Here is a 12,898-nt window from a genome sequence, read left to right on the forward strand (position 1 = left end):
TGCACAGCCAGGCGAGGGGCTGGGGGTGATGGCGGCAGTGGCCAGGGACCATGGCAGAGGCAGGGAAGGTGGAGGGCAGCCTGACAAGTTGCAGCAGCAAACTCCGGCCCCACTGCGGAGCTCTGGCCAGGGACAGGCAGGGGGCTCTCGGCCCATCTCCAGCTGGAGCCCAGCGTCCAGCTCTGCATCCTGGAGAAGTTGCCCTCTGCCTGGGGGTCGGGGTGGGGACACTGGGAGGGGGCTGCTAACAAAACCGCGGGGACCACGGCACACAGACCACCTCAGCCACGTGGAAAGGAATTCCAGCCGCAGCCCCACTGAGCAGAGCTGCAGGCCAGCAGCGGCCAGTCAGTCTGACCCCCAGGGAACCCACCCCTCGATCCCTGCCTCCAGCCTGCATGTGAGGTGGGGCTACAGCCCATGTTAGAGAGACCCAGTCTTCACATAAAGCCTCCAAGTGATGAGAATCCGCCACCCCCCGGGGTGGGCTGAACCCAGCTCATCAGCACCACTTCCAATCGCGTATCTTAATTCCCGGCTGAGCTTTGACCACCCTCCGCCTCTCCTCCCAGGGCGGCCAGCCCCAAGCACGACCTGCTCCCATACTTCCCTCTCCGGCCTGGAGCCACTTCTCACCCCTGGCTGCCTGCAGGGGAACCCGGTTTGATGCGGGGGCGCTACCTGCAAGCCTGGAGCAATACCCCCACCCCCATGGCCAGCAACTCCCCGCTAACACCCGGGGCACCAGAGCGGGAGGGCGACGCCAGGACCAGACAAACCGGGCGCCCGCATTTGCGCGGAGTGAAAGCTCTCGGTGTGTGAAAAATGGAAACGGTGAGAAAGAGGGAAGGAAAATGGATACAAAGAAACCCCATCGTGCTTAAAAATCAATTTTTAATATCTCCAGCCACATTCTAGCTCCAACCCAATTTTTCTCCTAGAGGGCAGGTCATTACTTTTTAAAATACTTGTCTCCCTGCATCGCCTGCCGGATTTAAAAGCCGGCAATCTGATTTCTCCCCCCAGTCTCAGCGGCTCAGTAGCGGCTCTTCCTATGAACGATTGGGTTATAAATTAGACAGAACAAAATTTACTCAACCGCTCGGCTCAGCCCCATGGAAATCCTGACCCTGAAGCCGGGCTATAATGCTGAGCGTTAGTGTTAAAGGACTCTTCACTTCAAGCAGGCCTCAGGCACAAGCCGAGTGGCATTAGGGAGAGGAGCAGACAGGCGAGGCTGCAGCTGGGCCCATCTCTACCTAGCCGCGGAGACGGTTACATGGTGCCCCAGTGCCGGATTTCTCTGCGTCAGTCGTTCACAGCAGCGGGGGCCCGGCTTTGTCAGCGGCACTCAGGCTCGGACCTGGGCAGTACCAGCCCACCTCCCTTGTGGTCAGCTATGAATGCGCCAAAGCACCCGCTCCAGGGCACGGAGGGCTGGAGCCCCCAGTGCGGGTTAGGGCATGAAGAACCCAATAGGGCCCCTCACACAGCAGAGTGCAGGGAACACGGGGAGCCAGTTGTGAAAGCCTGGAGTCTGGGAAACGCCTAGCAGCGGCTGGACTGGATCAAAGGGCTGGGCACAGCTGGGATATGCAGCAACCGCATCCTGCCTACAGGACACCACACTCAGGGATGTCGCCCCGTGATCAGGTCTAAGCCCCGGGTCAGCCTACCCTGGGCGCGAGCAGCCCACGGCCCAGCCCTGCCCCAGTTACTGCGTCCTCACCGGTGCAGCGCTCCCGGGCCTGTCGCTGGCACTCCTGGGGGCACCGCCCGGGGCTCTTGGTGCTGCAGAGAGCTGAGCCGCTCTACAATTCTTTCCCAGTGAATCACGGGAGAACGTGTCTGTCCCGGGCACAGGGGGAAGGTGGGAAGGCCTTGGAGGACTAGTATCACTCATGTGGTTTAGCCTGCATCCTCACTGAAAGCAGGTGGGCTACCAGCCCCAGGGAATACAGCAGCTGGGCTCTAACCCAACCCCGGCCAGGCCAGCTAGCCTAGGTGGAGGCACCAGACTAGGGTTAGAGAGTTTTGTGTGTGGATGGGAGGGGGCTTGGGAGCAACCCCCGAGTGACACTGCCGTGACGACAGACCCTCGGGGAATGAGAGAGGCTGCAGGAGCAGTCTCTTGTGCGTGCTAGGAGCCGGGTGCTGCACACACAGGGGGGCCAGCAAAACCCCTTCGGTCTGCCCCACCAATATTCCTGGCCGGCCAGCCGGCGCGTGCCGTGGTCTGAGGGCAGGCCGGCGCTCCAGAACAGGCCCCAGTCAAATCCCTGCTCCCCAAAGCACACACAGCCACTGCCCGTGGAAGGCGAACATTCCCGTTTATTTCGCTCTCTATGCTATGCAGAGACCCCCATCGGCAGTGCTGGGCTCAGCGACGCTACACAGGACACGTGTCACCCGCAGGCTGGCTCAGCAGCTGCCCTCGGGACTGATCCCAGTGCGGGCCCTGCTGTCGTCTCGTCATCCAGGGAAGGGGCATTGCAGGAGAGGGGATCTCGTGGGGGTCCAGACGGACAAGCTGAGACACCGTGGCAGCTGGCTTGGTCTCTGGAGCGGTCAGCCTTGCTCCCAGCCCCCACCTTTCTAGGTGCAGCCTAACCTGGATCAGCAAGGGGGACCCAGTGCTCCAATCTTCCTCAGCCCCCTCTGGTGGTGGTGGGGGGATTTGCTGGTACCTGGGCCTAAGGAAGCTGCTCAAGTCACCTGCAGCAAATGCAGCCCAGCAGGGCGGAAGCAGGCAGGGTTCTCCCCAGGACTAGAAGAGACGGCAGCGCACCTGCTGCTGGCCTTCCAGCACCTTTCTCCTACACGCTGCTGAAGAATCAGATCGCACCAGGCTGTCCTGGCTTTGCCTTGGCAGACCGAGGCTCTGGCCGCTGCTGGCCGGCCGTCCCGCTGACGCCGTCACAAGGAAAACGCTATGAAACGCCTGGCTTCAGCTGCTACAAGCCAGGGAGCTCAGAGTCAAGGCAAACTGTCGTCTGCTCAGAGCGGCAGGAGCAACTGGATGGCAGCTGGTCTCCCAGGCCGTATGTCCGGCAGCCCCCGGTGCGCTGGCAGGGGGCTACGGATCCGTTTTAGCTGGGACAGTTCCCTTGCCCATGGTGGGGAGATGGCTCATTAACATTATTTGAACTTTTAAAAAACGCTCGTGTGGAAGCCGTGGCTTCCAGGAGCGGCTGAGAGCGAGCTCGGGCGAGTCCCAGCCCCCTTCCACCTAGGCACTTGATCATTTTCTAGAAAAGGTGGATGCAGATGACGGTGCTGGCGGCTGGCTTCTGCTTCAATCCAGATTCTGCTGAGCTGAGCATGTCGGCAATGCTCTCACTCCGTGCAGCTGACGGGGCAAGCATGACGAAAGACATTCACACGGCCCGGGCTGATTTAGGGGGCAGCTGGCACAGCCATTGTCCAGCCAGGGAATCGGTTCTGAAAGGGCTGGGTGCAGAAAGGCCTGCATTTCACACTGCCCTGAGGAGAGTTCTCCGTAAGCGCTTGGCAGAGGCCGGAGGTGGGACCAGCCTATGAACTAACACCCTCCCACGCGTCCCCTTACGTTGGTGCATGTACCTGATAACACAGGAGCCCCTGGCTGCTCCAGCCACCCAGCTGAAGATCTGAGCTCCGGGGCAGCCGGGCCGCTCGGCCACTGGGGGATGCGCCGAGTGGGGGTCGCAGGCTGGGCTAGCCCTCTGGGGACGGGGAGAGTCATGGCAGTGCAGAGCCTTTGAGGGGTAATAAAGGGGGAGGGGGAGAGAGAAAGGGAGCTGGTCCTGCTCCCCCGGCCTGCCCCCAAAGCCCTGGGAACATCTAATGCAGTGAGTGTCGTGGGGACGTTTTCCAGCGGAGTGATTCCCGAAATCGGGCCCGAGGGGACATCAGCCATGGTAGGACCAGCCTGCAGCACCCGTCACGGGCAGACTCCAGGAGGCAGGATCAGACAAGAGCGATGCAGCCAAGTGCCCTGGAAGTGAGACTCTCCCCCACAACTGGGTGTGATGAGGCTTCTGAACCCCATGTTTGCTTAGCCAGCCTGCCCCTTCCTTGGGGGGGGTGGGGGCAAATTTATCTTTCCTGCAGAGACAGGTGAGTGATCTCTCCCCAAATGTCCCCCAGCACATCTGGACTGACCCTGCTCAGGGGAGAAAACCCCCCCCAGCTCTGCCCAGCTCTGATCTCTGCATTGCTAATGTGCGTGCCCCCCCAAGGGAATCTCTCAGCTAGTCCTCAGCCGGAACTGCAGCCCAAGCAGCTACCTACACCCATGGCATCCAACGTCTTCCCTGGCACCATGACGCTATTGCTCTCCCGGCCTATCAATGTCCCTGCTTCACATACTGCTTCAGCTAACCCTGCCCCACGTGTGTATGTATGTATGGGAGTGTCTCTCCTCGAGCGCAGGGTCCGGGAGGAATGCACGCACTGGGAATCAAACGCTCAGCGGCAAGGTGCCCGCAGGAAGTGCAGTCCCTTCCGCGGGCGAGGGGCAGTCGGCTGCAGCTCTGTAGTGTTTGCACCGAGATGGGCCATTCTCCTGACAGCCCCGCGCGGCAGCTGAGCGCCTCTGTCTCAAGAGATGGTGGAGAACTCTTTCAGCAGGACCTCCTGGCTCAGCGTGTTGAAGGCAAGGTTCCTCCGCACGTTGATGCTGATGGATCGAACCTGGCGGAGAGAAAACAGCCGTTTCACCCAGATGCCCCTGGCCTCCTGCTGAATGGGGCAGCAGCGACCCCACTGGGCTCCGATTTCCACACCACAGGCAATTAACCTGTGGAAGTGGCTGCAGCAGGGTCTGATGGAGAGAGAGCTGAGCCAGGAGCACAGCGGATTTGCTCTTCACATAAATAGGCGGAGCGTCTGCAGTGGCAGCCCAACAGGGAGGAGAGAATTACAGGGAATCGCGTGCATCAGGCTTGGGGCAGAACCTGATCACTAGCTGAGTCTGAAGCAGAATCTTCTCACCCGACACATTCAGACCTGGTCTACACTAGAAAATGAAGGCCGTGTAACCACACCCTGAGCGGCGTAGTGAAGCTGACCCCAGTCCCCATGTGGACAGCGCTACGTCAACAGAAGAATCCTTCCACCTGGTGGGGAGGTGGATCTACAACCGTGATGGGCGAAGCGCTCCTGCCCGAGTGTCTGCACTGAAGGGCTGCCGTAGCGCTTTCACTGTAGACAAGCCCTCAGACAACCTCCGTCCTGCATCCGCACAGAGCCGGCTCTCTGCCATCGGCTGTCTGAAACCATGAGCTAGATCTTCCTGCTTTCAGAAATAACCCCCTTCCCCCTCCATGCATGTACGTGCGTATGCTCTGCCCCCACCACACACACGCTGGAAACACAGGCCTCCAACGGAGTCCAGGCTCAGCCGTACCTGGCTCCACACAAACCGAACATCTGTCTCAGATCACGGAGACGCTGCAGAGCAACACTGACGCGAACGCCCGGCTCAGGGTTCCCAGAGACTCTGCGAGCCTGTGATCATACGGCTGTGGCTGGCCTGGTTAGTGCTCTGTGCTGGTTAAAAGTGCCGGTGGACTGGAGTGAGAGCCGAGCAGAAGGTGGATGCTGCAGTGTCCTGGGTGTGTTTACACTGCTGTGCCTTTAGTCTGTCAGAGCAAAGGTCGGGGGGTGGGGGGGAGGGGGAGAAGCTCGGGAAAGCTAGGGAACTACGTCTAAGGGACAGTGGGGAACAAATCAAACCCAAAGGATGAGTAGGGAAGGAGTGAACCCAGCCCCCACGAGCCCTCCTGCTAGGTGCAGACCCACGGCAGCGCATGTTCCCTTTCAAACACGTTTCAATTTAGCAACAAAGAGAAATGTTAGAACCCAGAAAACAGAGTTTCAGTGGCGCTTGCAGGAAACCCAAACCTTCCCGAGAGCAGAGGTGTACAGCAGGGACGCCCACACACCCTTAACTCTGCCCCCTGTGGTACCGACTACCCAGTTTCCCCACTTTGATTCTTTCACACCATTAGTTACTCTGTTCACTTACTGCGTGCGTTAGGATCAAGGACATTAAGCCACAGACTTTGGCCTTTGATCAGACACTGCCCGTGTGGCACGTGCCCCACACAGCACGGACTTACACCTGTCTCTGGGTCTGAAGTGACACTAGTTCTGCAGCCAATGATCCGGGGATGATGGAGCAGCGGCTGGAACCAGACGGCCCGACCCTGCAGGGCGTGCTGCCCCCCTCTAGGATCAGGCCCTGAAAGAGCAGAGACTTGCTCTCCTAAGGCACCTGGAGTTGGCACCATCACTGCGGGCCTGAATCTACCACCCCAACTCGGAGTCCTTCGCCCCGCGGTGGCCCATGGGCTATCAGTAGCCAGTGGGAGGGGCATGTCCTCCACCCCATTCCTCTGCAGCAGCAGGCCTCATGAGCCATGGGGTGGCGGGGGGGGAGGGAAAGAGGCTACACACAGACTGCGTGACAGCAGGGGCTTAGGGGGAACCACGGCTAGATCACGTTGGTTAGCTCTCCTGGACCCACTGAGACCCAGGCAGTAAAGAGCCCGCCAGCCACCTTCTGCCCCTCCCAGGGTCTGGCCCATGGAGCTCCCAACAAGCCAAACAGCTGCCCAGGTGTTACCCTGTCAACAGTCAGTCCCCTCTGAAAGTACCTGACTGAACCCTACTCTCTGGTGCTGGGGACAAGGGCTCAGCTCAGGGAGTCCAGGCTTCTGGGCTGGGGGCAGAGCACCACCAAGGGATGGAGTCCTGCCCCAAAACCTGGTTGGAGGCCTGCTCCGTGGGGTGCAGCTCAGGAACCCCTTCTCTCGCTCACTGCCTCACGGTCAGACCCACGGACCATCCAGAGCCTGCCATGAGGCTTGCGGGGGGGGTTAGAAATGGAACCAAATTTGAGCTGGTAAACTCAGATGAAGCCTCATTAGGCAGCCTGGAAAGGGGGAGGAAACCGAGCTCAGGCCGTCTTGTTCCTTTGTGGAGGAGCAAGGGGCCCCTGGCTTGTTATTGGATTTCATTCACACTGAGAGCCCAGGTCCCAGGAGAACTAACACAATGATGGCGTCGTCTGAGCCAGAGAGTGAACACTGAGCGACTGAGGGGAAGGGATTTTCAGGCCTTGTCTACATGGGAAAGTTGCATAAGTTTAACTTAAATTCAAACCAATGTTGTAAAACCGCATCTACCCCATGTAGACACTCCTGTTTCGGGTTAAGAGTGCCTTTTTGGGGTTAAATTTAAACCTGTTCCCAATTGACATGCAGCTTTTAACCCAGAATAAGAGTTTGCACACTGGGGCTTATGCTGGTTTAATTATTCATGCAATTTCTCTCTGGCGACAAGCCCGGAGTCAGACTGTCTAAAACTCTGGTTTTTGTCAACAGCTATTTAATGACAACAACCAATTAACATTTTGGGGAAAGGAAGCCTTTGCTAAAGTCTCAACACACCCACCGCTTCAATCGACATCCCCTGAGGCCCCTAACAAAACAGGAGGGGGCTGGAGGGCCTGAGATTTCAGAGGAAAAAACCAAACCAAACTTTCCAGGGGTCTTTTATCCATCGAAAGCCCAATTTACACCCCCCTCCCCACCCCACCGCTTTGTGCGTCCCCTTTCGCCACGATGTGACTGCAGCACCTCGGGTCTCTGAGGCCTCAGTTAGAAGGGGACGGTGGAAGCCAGGAGCTTTTCCCTGAAATTAGTGAGAGGGTAGTGGAGAGGCAAAGGCAGAGAGGAAAGGCCGTGCATTAGCAAAGCACATCAAAGGAGGGAGAACACAGGTTTTTAAGCACCGAGAACGACTAAGCGGAGTCACGCTCACTGCTTCCCAGGGAGGAGCAAAGGGGACACCTAGAGAAGGCTGAAGAGAGAAGTGGCTCTTGTGCGTCACTCCCTGCTGGAAAAGGTTCTTGCAGTAGGATGCTTAACGCAGGGGCACAGGGCGAGGGACAGGTCACTGGGCAGAATCAGGAAGAGCCTGACCACAGGGTAGACTCAGCTCAGCAGGGCCTGATACAGCCAGCGGGAGTATGGGAACCATGCGGAGCTGAGTGGTGCTGTCTCCAGCTCCACCAGAGCCAGCTACAGCAGACAGCGCAGCATGGGCAGGACTTGGCTGTTGCTGACACTGTCTCTTCTTGGCGTGGCGATAAAACCCCCCAGTCTCAGCTCGCTGGCAGCTTCCACCAGGGGAGTTACGGGCCACGTATTTCCCAGCACAGACGCAGTCCCAAAGGGCCTAGTGAAGATCCAGGGGCTTGGGAAAGAGCAGCCAAAGCACCTGGTTTTGTGTGGGAGAGCCAGGGAAACGCACACCAGTACATTTAACTTGAGCTCGTGGGACATTGTTAGAACAATTAGTAAAGCCATCAGATTCTACGCACCAAGAGGAAAAACAACATGGTAGTGATGAAGAGAAGGCTGAACAGGTTTGTCACAGACAAATCATACCTAACCCACTCGGTTTCTCTCAGCGGTGGGAGAACAAGCTTAGTGGAAATACAGGAGATTTTCTATAGCTGTTAGTCTGGGTCGTTTACTATGGTACCACGTGATCGTCTCAAGGAAGCTGGAGAAACGTGGATTAAGCAGATAGACAACTGGGTAAACCACCACGCTTAGACAGTAATGATCAACGCGCTCCTGTCTAGCAGAAGGAGGAACCTCTTCTGGTAGTTTTCAGAAGGGAGCTGGAGGAGGGACTGCATCATGCTCATCAGAGTCTTAGATGAGACAAAACTGGAAAGGGCTGCAAACATTTTGGAGGGCAGATGGTTAGAAAGAAAATCTTAGCCAGCTGCAAACCCAGTCTGAGGTTCCATCAGGGCCAGTGTAAATGGTCCAAGCTGGAGAATGGGGAGGAGCAGTGAGGGAGGGGCAGAGAGAGTGGGATGCGAGATGCTGTCCCAGCACCTGGTTGTACCGATGAGAGCTGCATGTAGAACACAGGAGGCCATTACGATGATCTCTTTGCTCTGTGCTCATCCATCACACACACAAAGAGGCAGAAGTTGTGAGGAGAGCAGCAAAAATGAGAAAAGGTTAGTACCCAAGCCCCCGCAGGGAGCGGGAGAGACCCAGGTGTGCTCATTCTGGAGAAGAGGGGGCTGAGGCGAGGCAAAGCTGCTCTCAGTTCACACAGGCTTGTGATGAAGTGGGCAGGGAGCAAGGACAAAACGAGCAGGAGAAATTAGCTGGAAACCAGCTCCGCAGTGGAGCAAGCTCCCACTGGAGTCTGAGGACTCCCCATTTCTGGAGTCAAAGCGGGATCACAGACACCATGCAGCGATAATCAAACCAAGCCAGCTATGGTGCAGGCTCATGCGGGATCCAATTAGGTGAGCTGAACCACTCGAGACCCAGCTCCTGGGGAGTTGGCCCAACTAGCTGGCTGCCTGGCAACCCTCGCCAACCAACCAGGGTTACTCCAAGTCTAATCCCGTCTGGGTGCTGCTTGTGTGACTGGACACTTCCCCCATCCCGGCTCTCTTCTGCCTGGGAAAACCAGGAGACCACTTCTCCCCTTTCCTGCTGGGTTTAAATCCCCGCTTTGCAAGGGAGAGCAAAGGGCAGATGAGGGTGTCTGGCCAGGGCTGTGCATCCTGCTCACTCTCATGCTTCTGTGGCCCTATTACAGCAGTAAAAGTCTGTTACGTTGCTTTGTCTGATGACCCTGGTAGGCTGCTCTTCAACACAAACTCCCCATTACACACTACCCCAGCTCTCCGAGGTGAGAGGGAGAGACAGATCGACTGGCTGCTGGCACGGAGGGGTTCAGAGGAGCTTTGGCCAAATCATGCTCGGCAACGGGCTGCAGCCGCACCACTAGATGTTTGAGGGCTTTTAGATCAGTGGAGACCTGCAATCTCCTGTTTATAACCCACTGCTGCCCCATCTCCCAGGGCCTAAGACCACACCCTCCTCCAGTTTGCATCCGCAGAGAAGAGGAATGGCCAGGCTAGGCTATGACCATAGGCTGAGCCAGGGCCCGCGGCTGTGTCAAAGCTGGGGGAGTGAGGTGTTGGGTGTTTGTACCCAGCTGTCGGTGCATGAAGGCAGCTCACCAGTTCTTTGAAGAAGGCAGCCTCCTTGTGCTGCTCTGAGTAGCGCTCGTACTGATCCAGCCCGTCCTGCAGCTTCAGGGTGAGCGTGTCGTAGTTAGAGCGGACCACTTCCAAGACCTGCAGAGGGCATCAGAACACAGAATGGGGAGTCAGCGCCCAGGCCCCCAGGCCTGGAGTGCAAGGGGCTGGGAGGAAATGCAGCTCCGGCTCCTGCTTTAGCAACACACGCACTTCATGGTGTAAATGGCCAAGAACTAGCACATACGCTGACCGCAAGGGGACAGACACGGGGACATGCCTGATCCTAAGGCTAAGGAGCAGACCTAAGAGCTAGGGGACTTCCCCACTTGTGAAAAAACTCAAGACAGTGGAATTCCTGCTCGTGGGTCAGCACACAAACCTGCACACTGCAGCCTTCAGGCCAGCTACTGTAGCTCCTTTTCCTGATGACCACGAGCTCATGAACTTAAGGGGTTAGTCACCTGGGATAAATCTGGACAACACTATAGGCATTGTGCAACCTGTCTCACCGCTCTGCCCCCAGCCCCCTGCTATTCTAGTTCAGGGCTCCCCACATCCAGCACTGCCAAGGCACCGCGATTCTGACGCTCAGCCCCCGGCTACGCTTGTCCCAAGAATTCTCCCTGCACCAGGCTCAATCTGCCTTAAGCTCCAGCCGTGCCGCGAGTCACGTTGTGTCAGAGCAGCAGCCGTGTGAGTCTGTATCCACAAAAAGAACAGGAGGACTTGTGGCACCTTAGAGACTAGCCAATTCATTTGAGAAAAGGAGTACTTGTGGCGTTGTGGGACTCTTTTGTGTTGGAGACACAGGTCTGGTAGGCGCTGGGATAAGAGCAAGGCCGCTGTGCAGGATGTGCTGGGGGAGCCGTTGTGGGGGTTAACGTGCTGGTCTTTACACTCGAGAGCTAAGTTTTATCACACCCCCTTTGCCACTGCTTGGCCACCCCATCATTATTAGTTAATAATTGCATTCCCATAACACCCAGGAGCCCCAGTCACGGCCCAGCCCCACGGTCGTGCTAGGTGCTGTACAGACACAGAACAAGAAAATTCTCCCTGCCCCAAGGAGCTTACATCAGTTTACATTTCAACTCTCCCGTCTCTCCTTCTGACACACGACTAAACCTCGCACAGGCTCATGACACCCCTCCCTACATCTGCACGATTCATTTCTCTAGCCACGGAATAACCCCACTCACGTCTACACTCACTGCTTTCTCTCTGCAAAGCGCGGTGCAGACAGTAGTGAATCCCCCTGAACCCTCGTGAGGTAGTTAAGCAGTGATCGTTCCCACCGTACCAATAATCGCCTAGCAAGAGACATGGCCTTTGTGCTACTGGGAAAAATGTACACACAACAATTCTCTCTGAAAAATGTCCAAGTCCTTCGCAGGCTGCTGCTTTGTCAGATCTTGCTGCTGAGCAGGGTCAGAGCTTCATTATTTACACTATTTGTGCTCCAACCCCCTGCCAGGATCGGGAGCCTGTTGTGCTGGGAGCGATACAGACATCTAGGAAGAGACATCTTGCCCTGAAAAGCAGCCAGCATAAGAAGAGAAGAGCCAGGAAAGGCTGGGAGAAGGGATCAAACCTACAAGTAGAGCACTGCACGGATACAAAATGTGTATCTGCATCTGATCTGATCAAAAGTGGTCGGTGGGTATCGGCCGATTTGCAGGGCTCCACCTACACGTCCAGTGGCCGGGGAGACGAGATGCATGTCGCTCAATCCTTTGTCTTTCAGACTATACACAGGACACCCCAAACTGCCCCTTTACCCAGCTAGCAGCCTTTCCCCCTTGCGTCGGGTTTCCTGGCAGAGGGAAAGAATGCCCCAGTCAGAACAACCCTCGACCAATGGATCGGACCCTTTTGGGCACATGTACGGAGGCTGTGGACACACTAATGACCATTTCTGAGCCAAGAGCTCTGGTGAGCGGAGCAGGCCTTGGAGGAGGAATACCGGACCTCGGGAGTGTACTAGGCACTGGGGATGCAGAGTACCAGCACAAAACACCTTTCTCCAAGCAATAAAAGAGAGCTTCCCTGAATCCACGAGCCGTCCGCTAGCCAACCTGAGGCACTCAAGCCACGCAAGATTGACAACGGACAGGAGACAAACTCCACCCAACAGGCAGGCAGCTCAGCTCAGAGTGGAACTGCTGGAGACGCACACTTGAGAGCTGGGCATTTCACATGTGCACTAAGTTTCCACTGGTTTCCTTGGGGTCCTCTTTGATTTTGCTTTCTGCGCTTGTGCCCAGGCTGGGGGTAAGCACGTGCATGCAGACGCAGCGGGGACAGGAGCGTTTCAAACATGCATTGTGCGCACACATGCACGGGAAAGTAGCACTTTCCCTAGCTAGCTTTGAGTTTAGTTCTCTTCATCACATTCAACCCAGCAGCCTCCCTTGAACAGCCAAGAGACAGTAACCCTAACCTCTGCAGCGGGGCCGATAAGTGCTGCACAGATGTGACTTGGGCAATCCTCTTACATCGCATATGAAGAACAGGCAAAGAACTTAGCTTGCTGTTCAAATGGGAGTACAAGGAAGGATCAGAAGGCGCTGCAGATAAGCCCATCAGTCCCTGCTGTATTACCAATGCATGATCACATCTTCGCACTGCAGTGAGCTTCAGAATCAGATCATCTCTTATTTAAATATTTGAGTTTGCCAGCTTTCTCCTGCTAACTCCTTTTAATTAGCAGCTCAAACTTCGAAAGAGGGGTGCAATTAAAAATAAACCTCTCCATCTCCTGCTAATTTCCCTCGCTCGCTGCAGATGGAAGAAAACCTTTTGTGGGCTGTCTCAGACAGAAATCCA

The 12,898-nt window shown here is 56.6% G+C and overlaps 1 protein-coding gene across 2 annotated transcripts in view; it reads right to left on the reverse strand.

The window, feature by feature from the left end:
* Positions 1 to 883: 883 nt before the first annotated feature.
* The window catches only part of ARMH3 (armadillo like helical domain containing 3), a 185,901-nt gene continuing 173,886 nt past the window's right edge, over positions 884 to 12,898 (reverse strand). Inside the window, exons 25-26 of one of the 2 annotated variants that reach the window (XM_074959494.1) lie at positions 10,052 to 10,168; positions 884 to 4,674 (exon numbers count right to left, since the gene is read on the reverse strand). In XM_074959494.1, the coding sequence (XP_074815595.1) occupies positions 4,582 to 4,674; positions 10,052 to 10,168 (210 nt within the window). In that variant the 3' untranslated portion in view covers positions 884 to 4,581. The remainder of the gene's footprint in view (positions 4,675 to 10,051; positions 10,169 to 12,898) is intronic. The other variant, XM_074959495.1, reaches the window with a different exon arrangement.

The sequence above is a fragment of the Natator depressus genome, chromosome 7, assembly GCF_965152275.1.
Source record: "Natator depressus isolate rNatDep1 chromosome 7, rNatDep2.hap1, whole genome shotgun sequence".
NCBI lineage: Eukaryota > Metazoa > Chordata > Testudines > Cheloniidae > Natator > Natator depressus.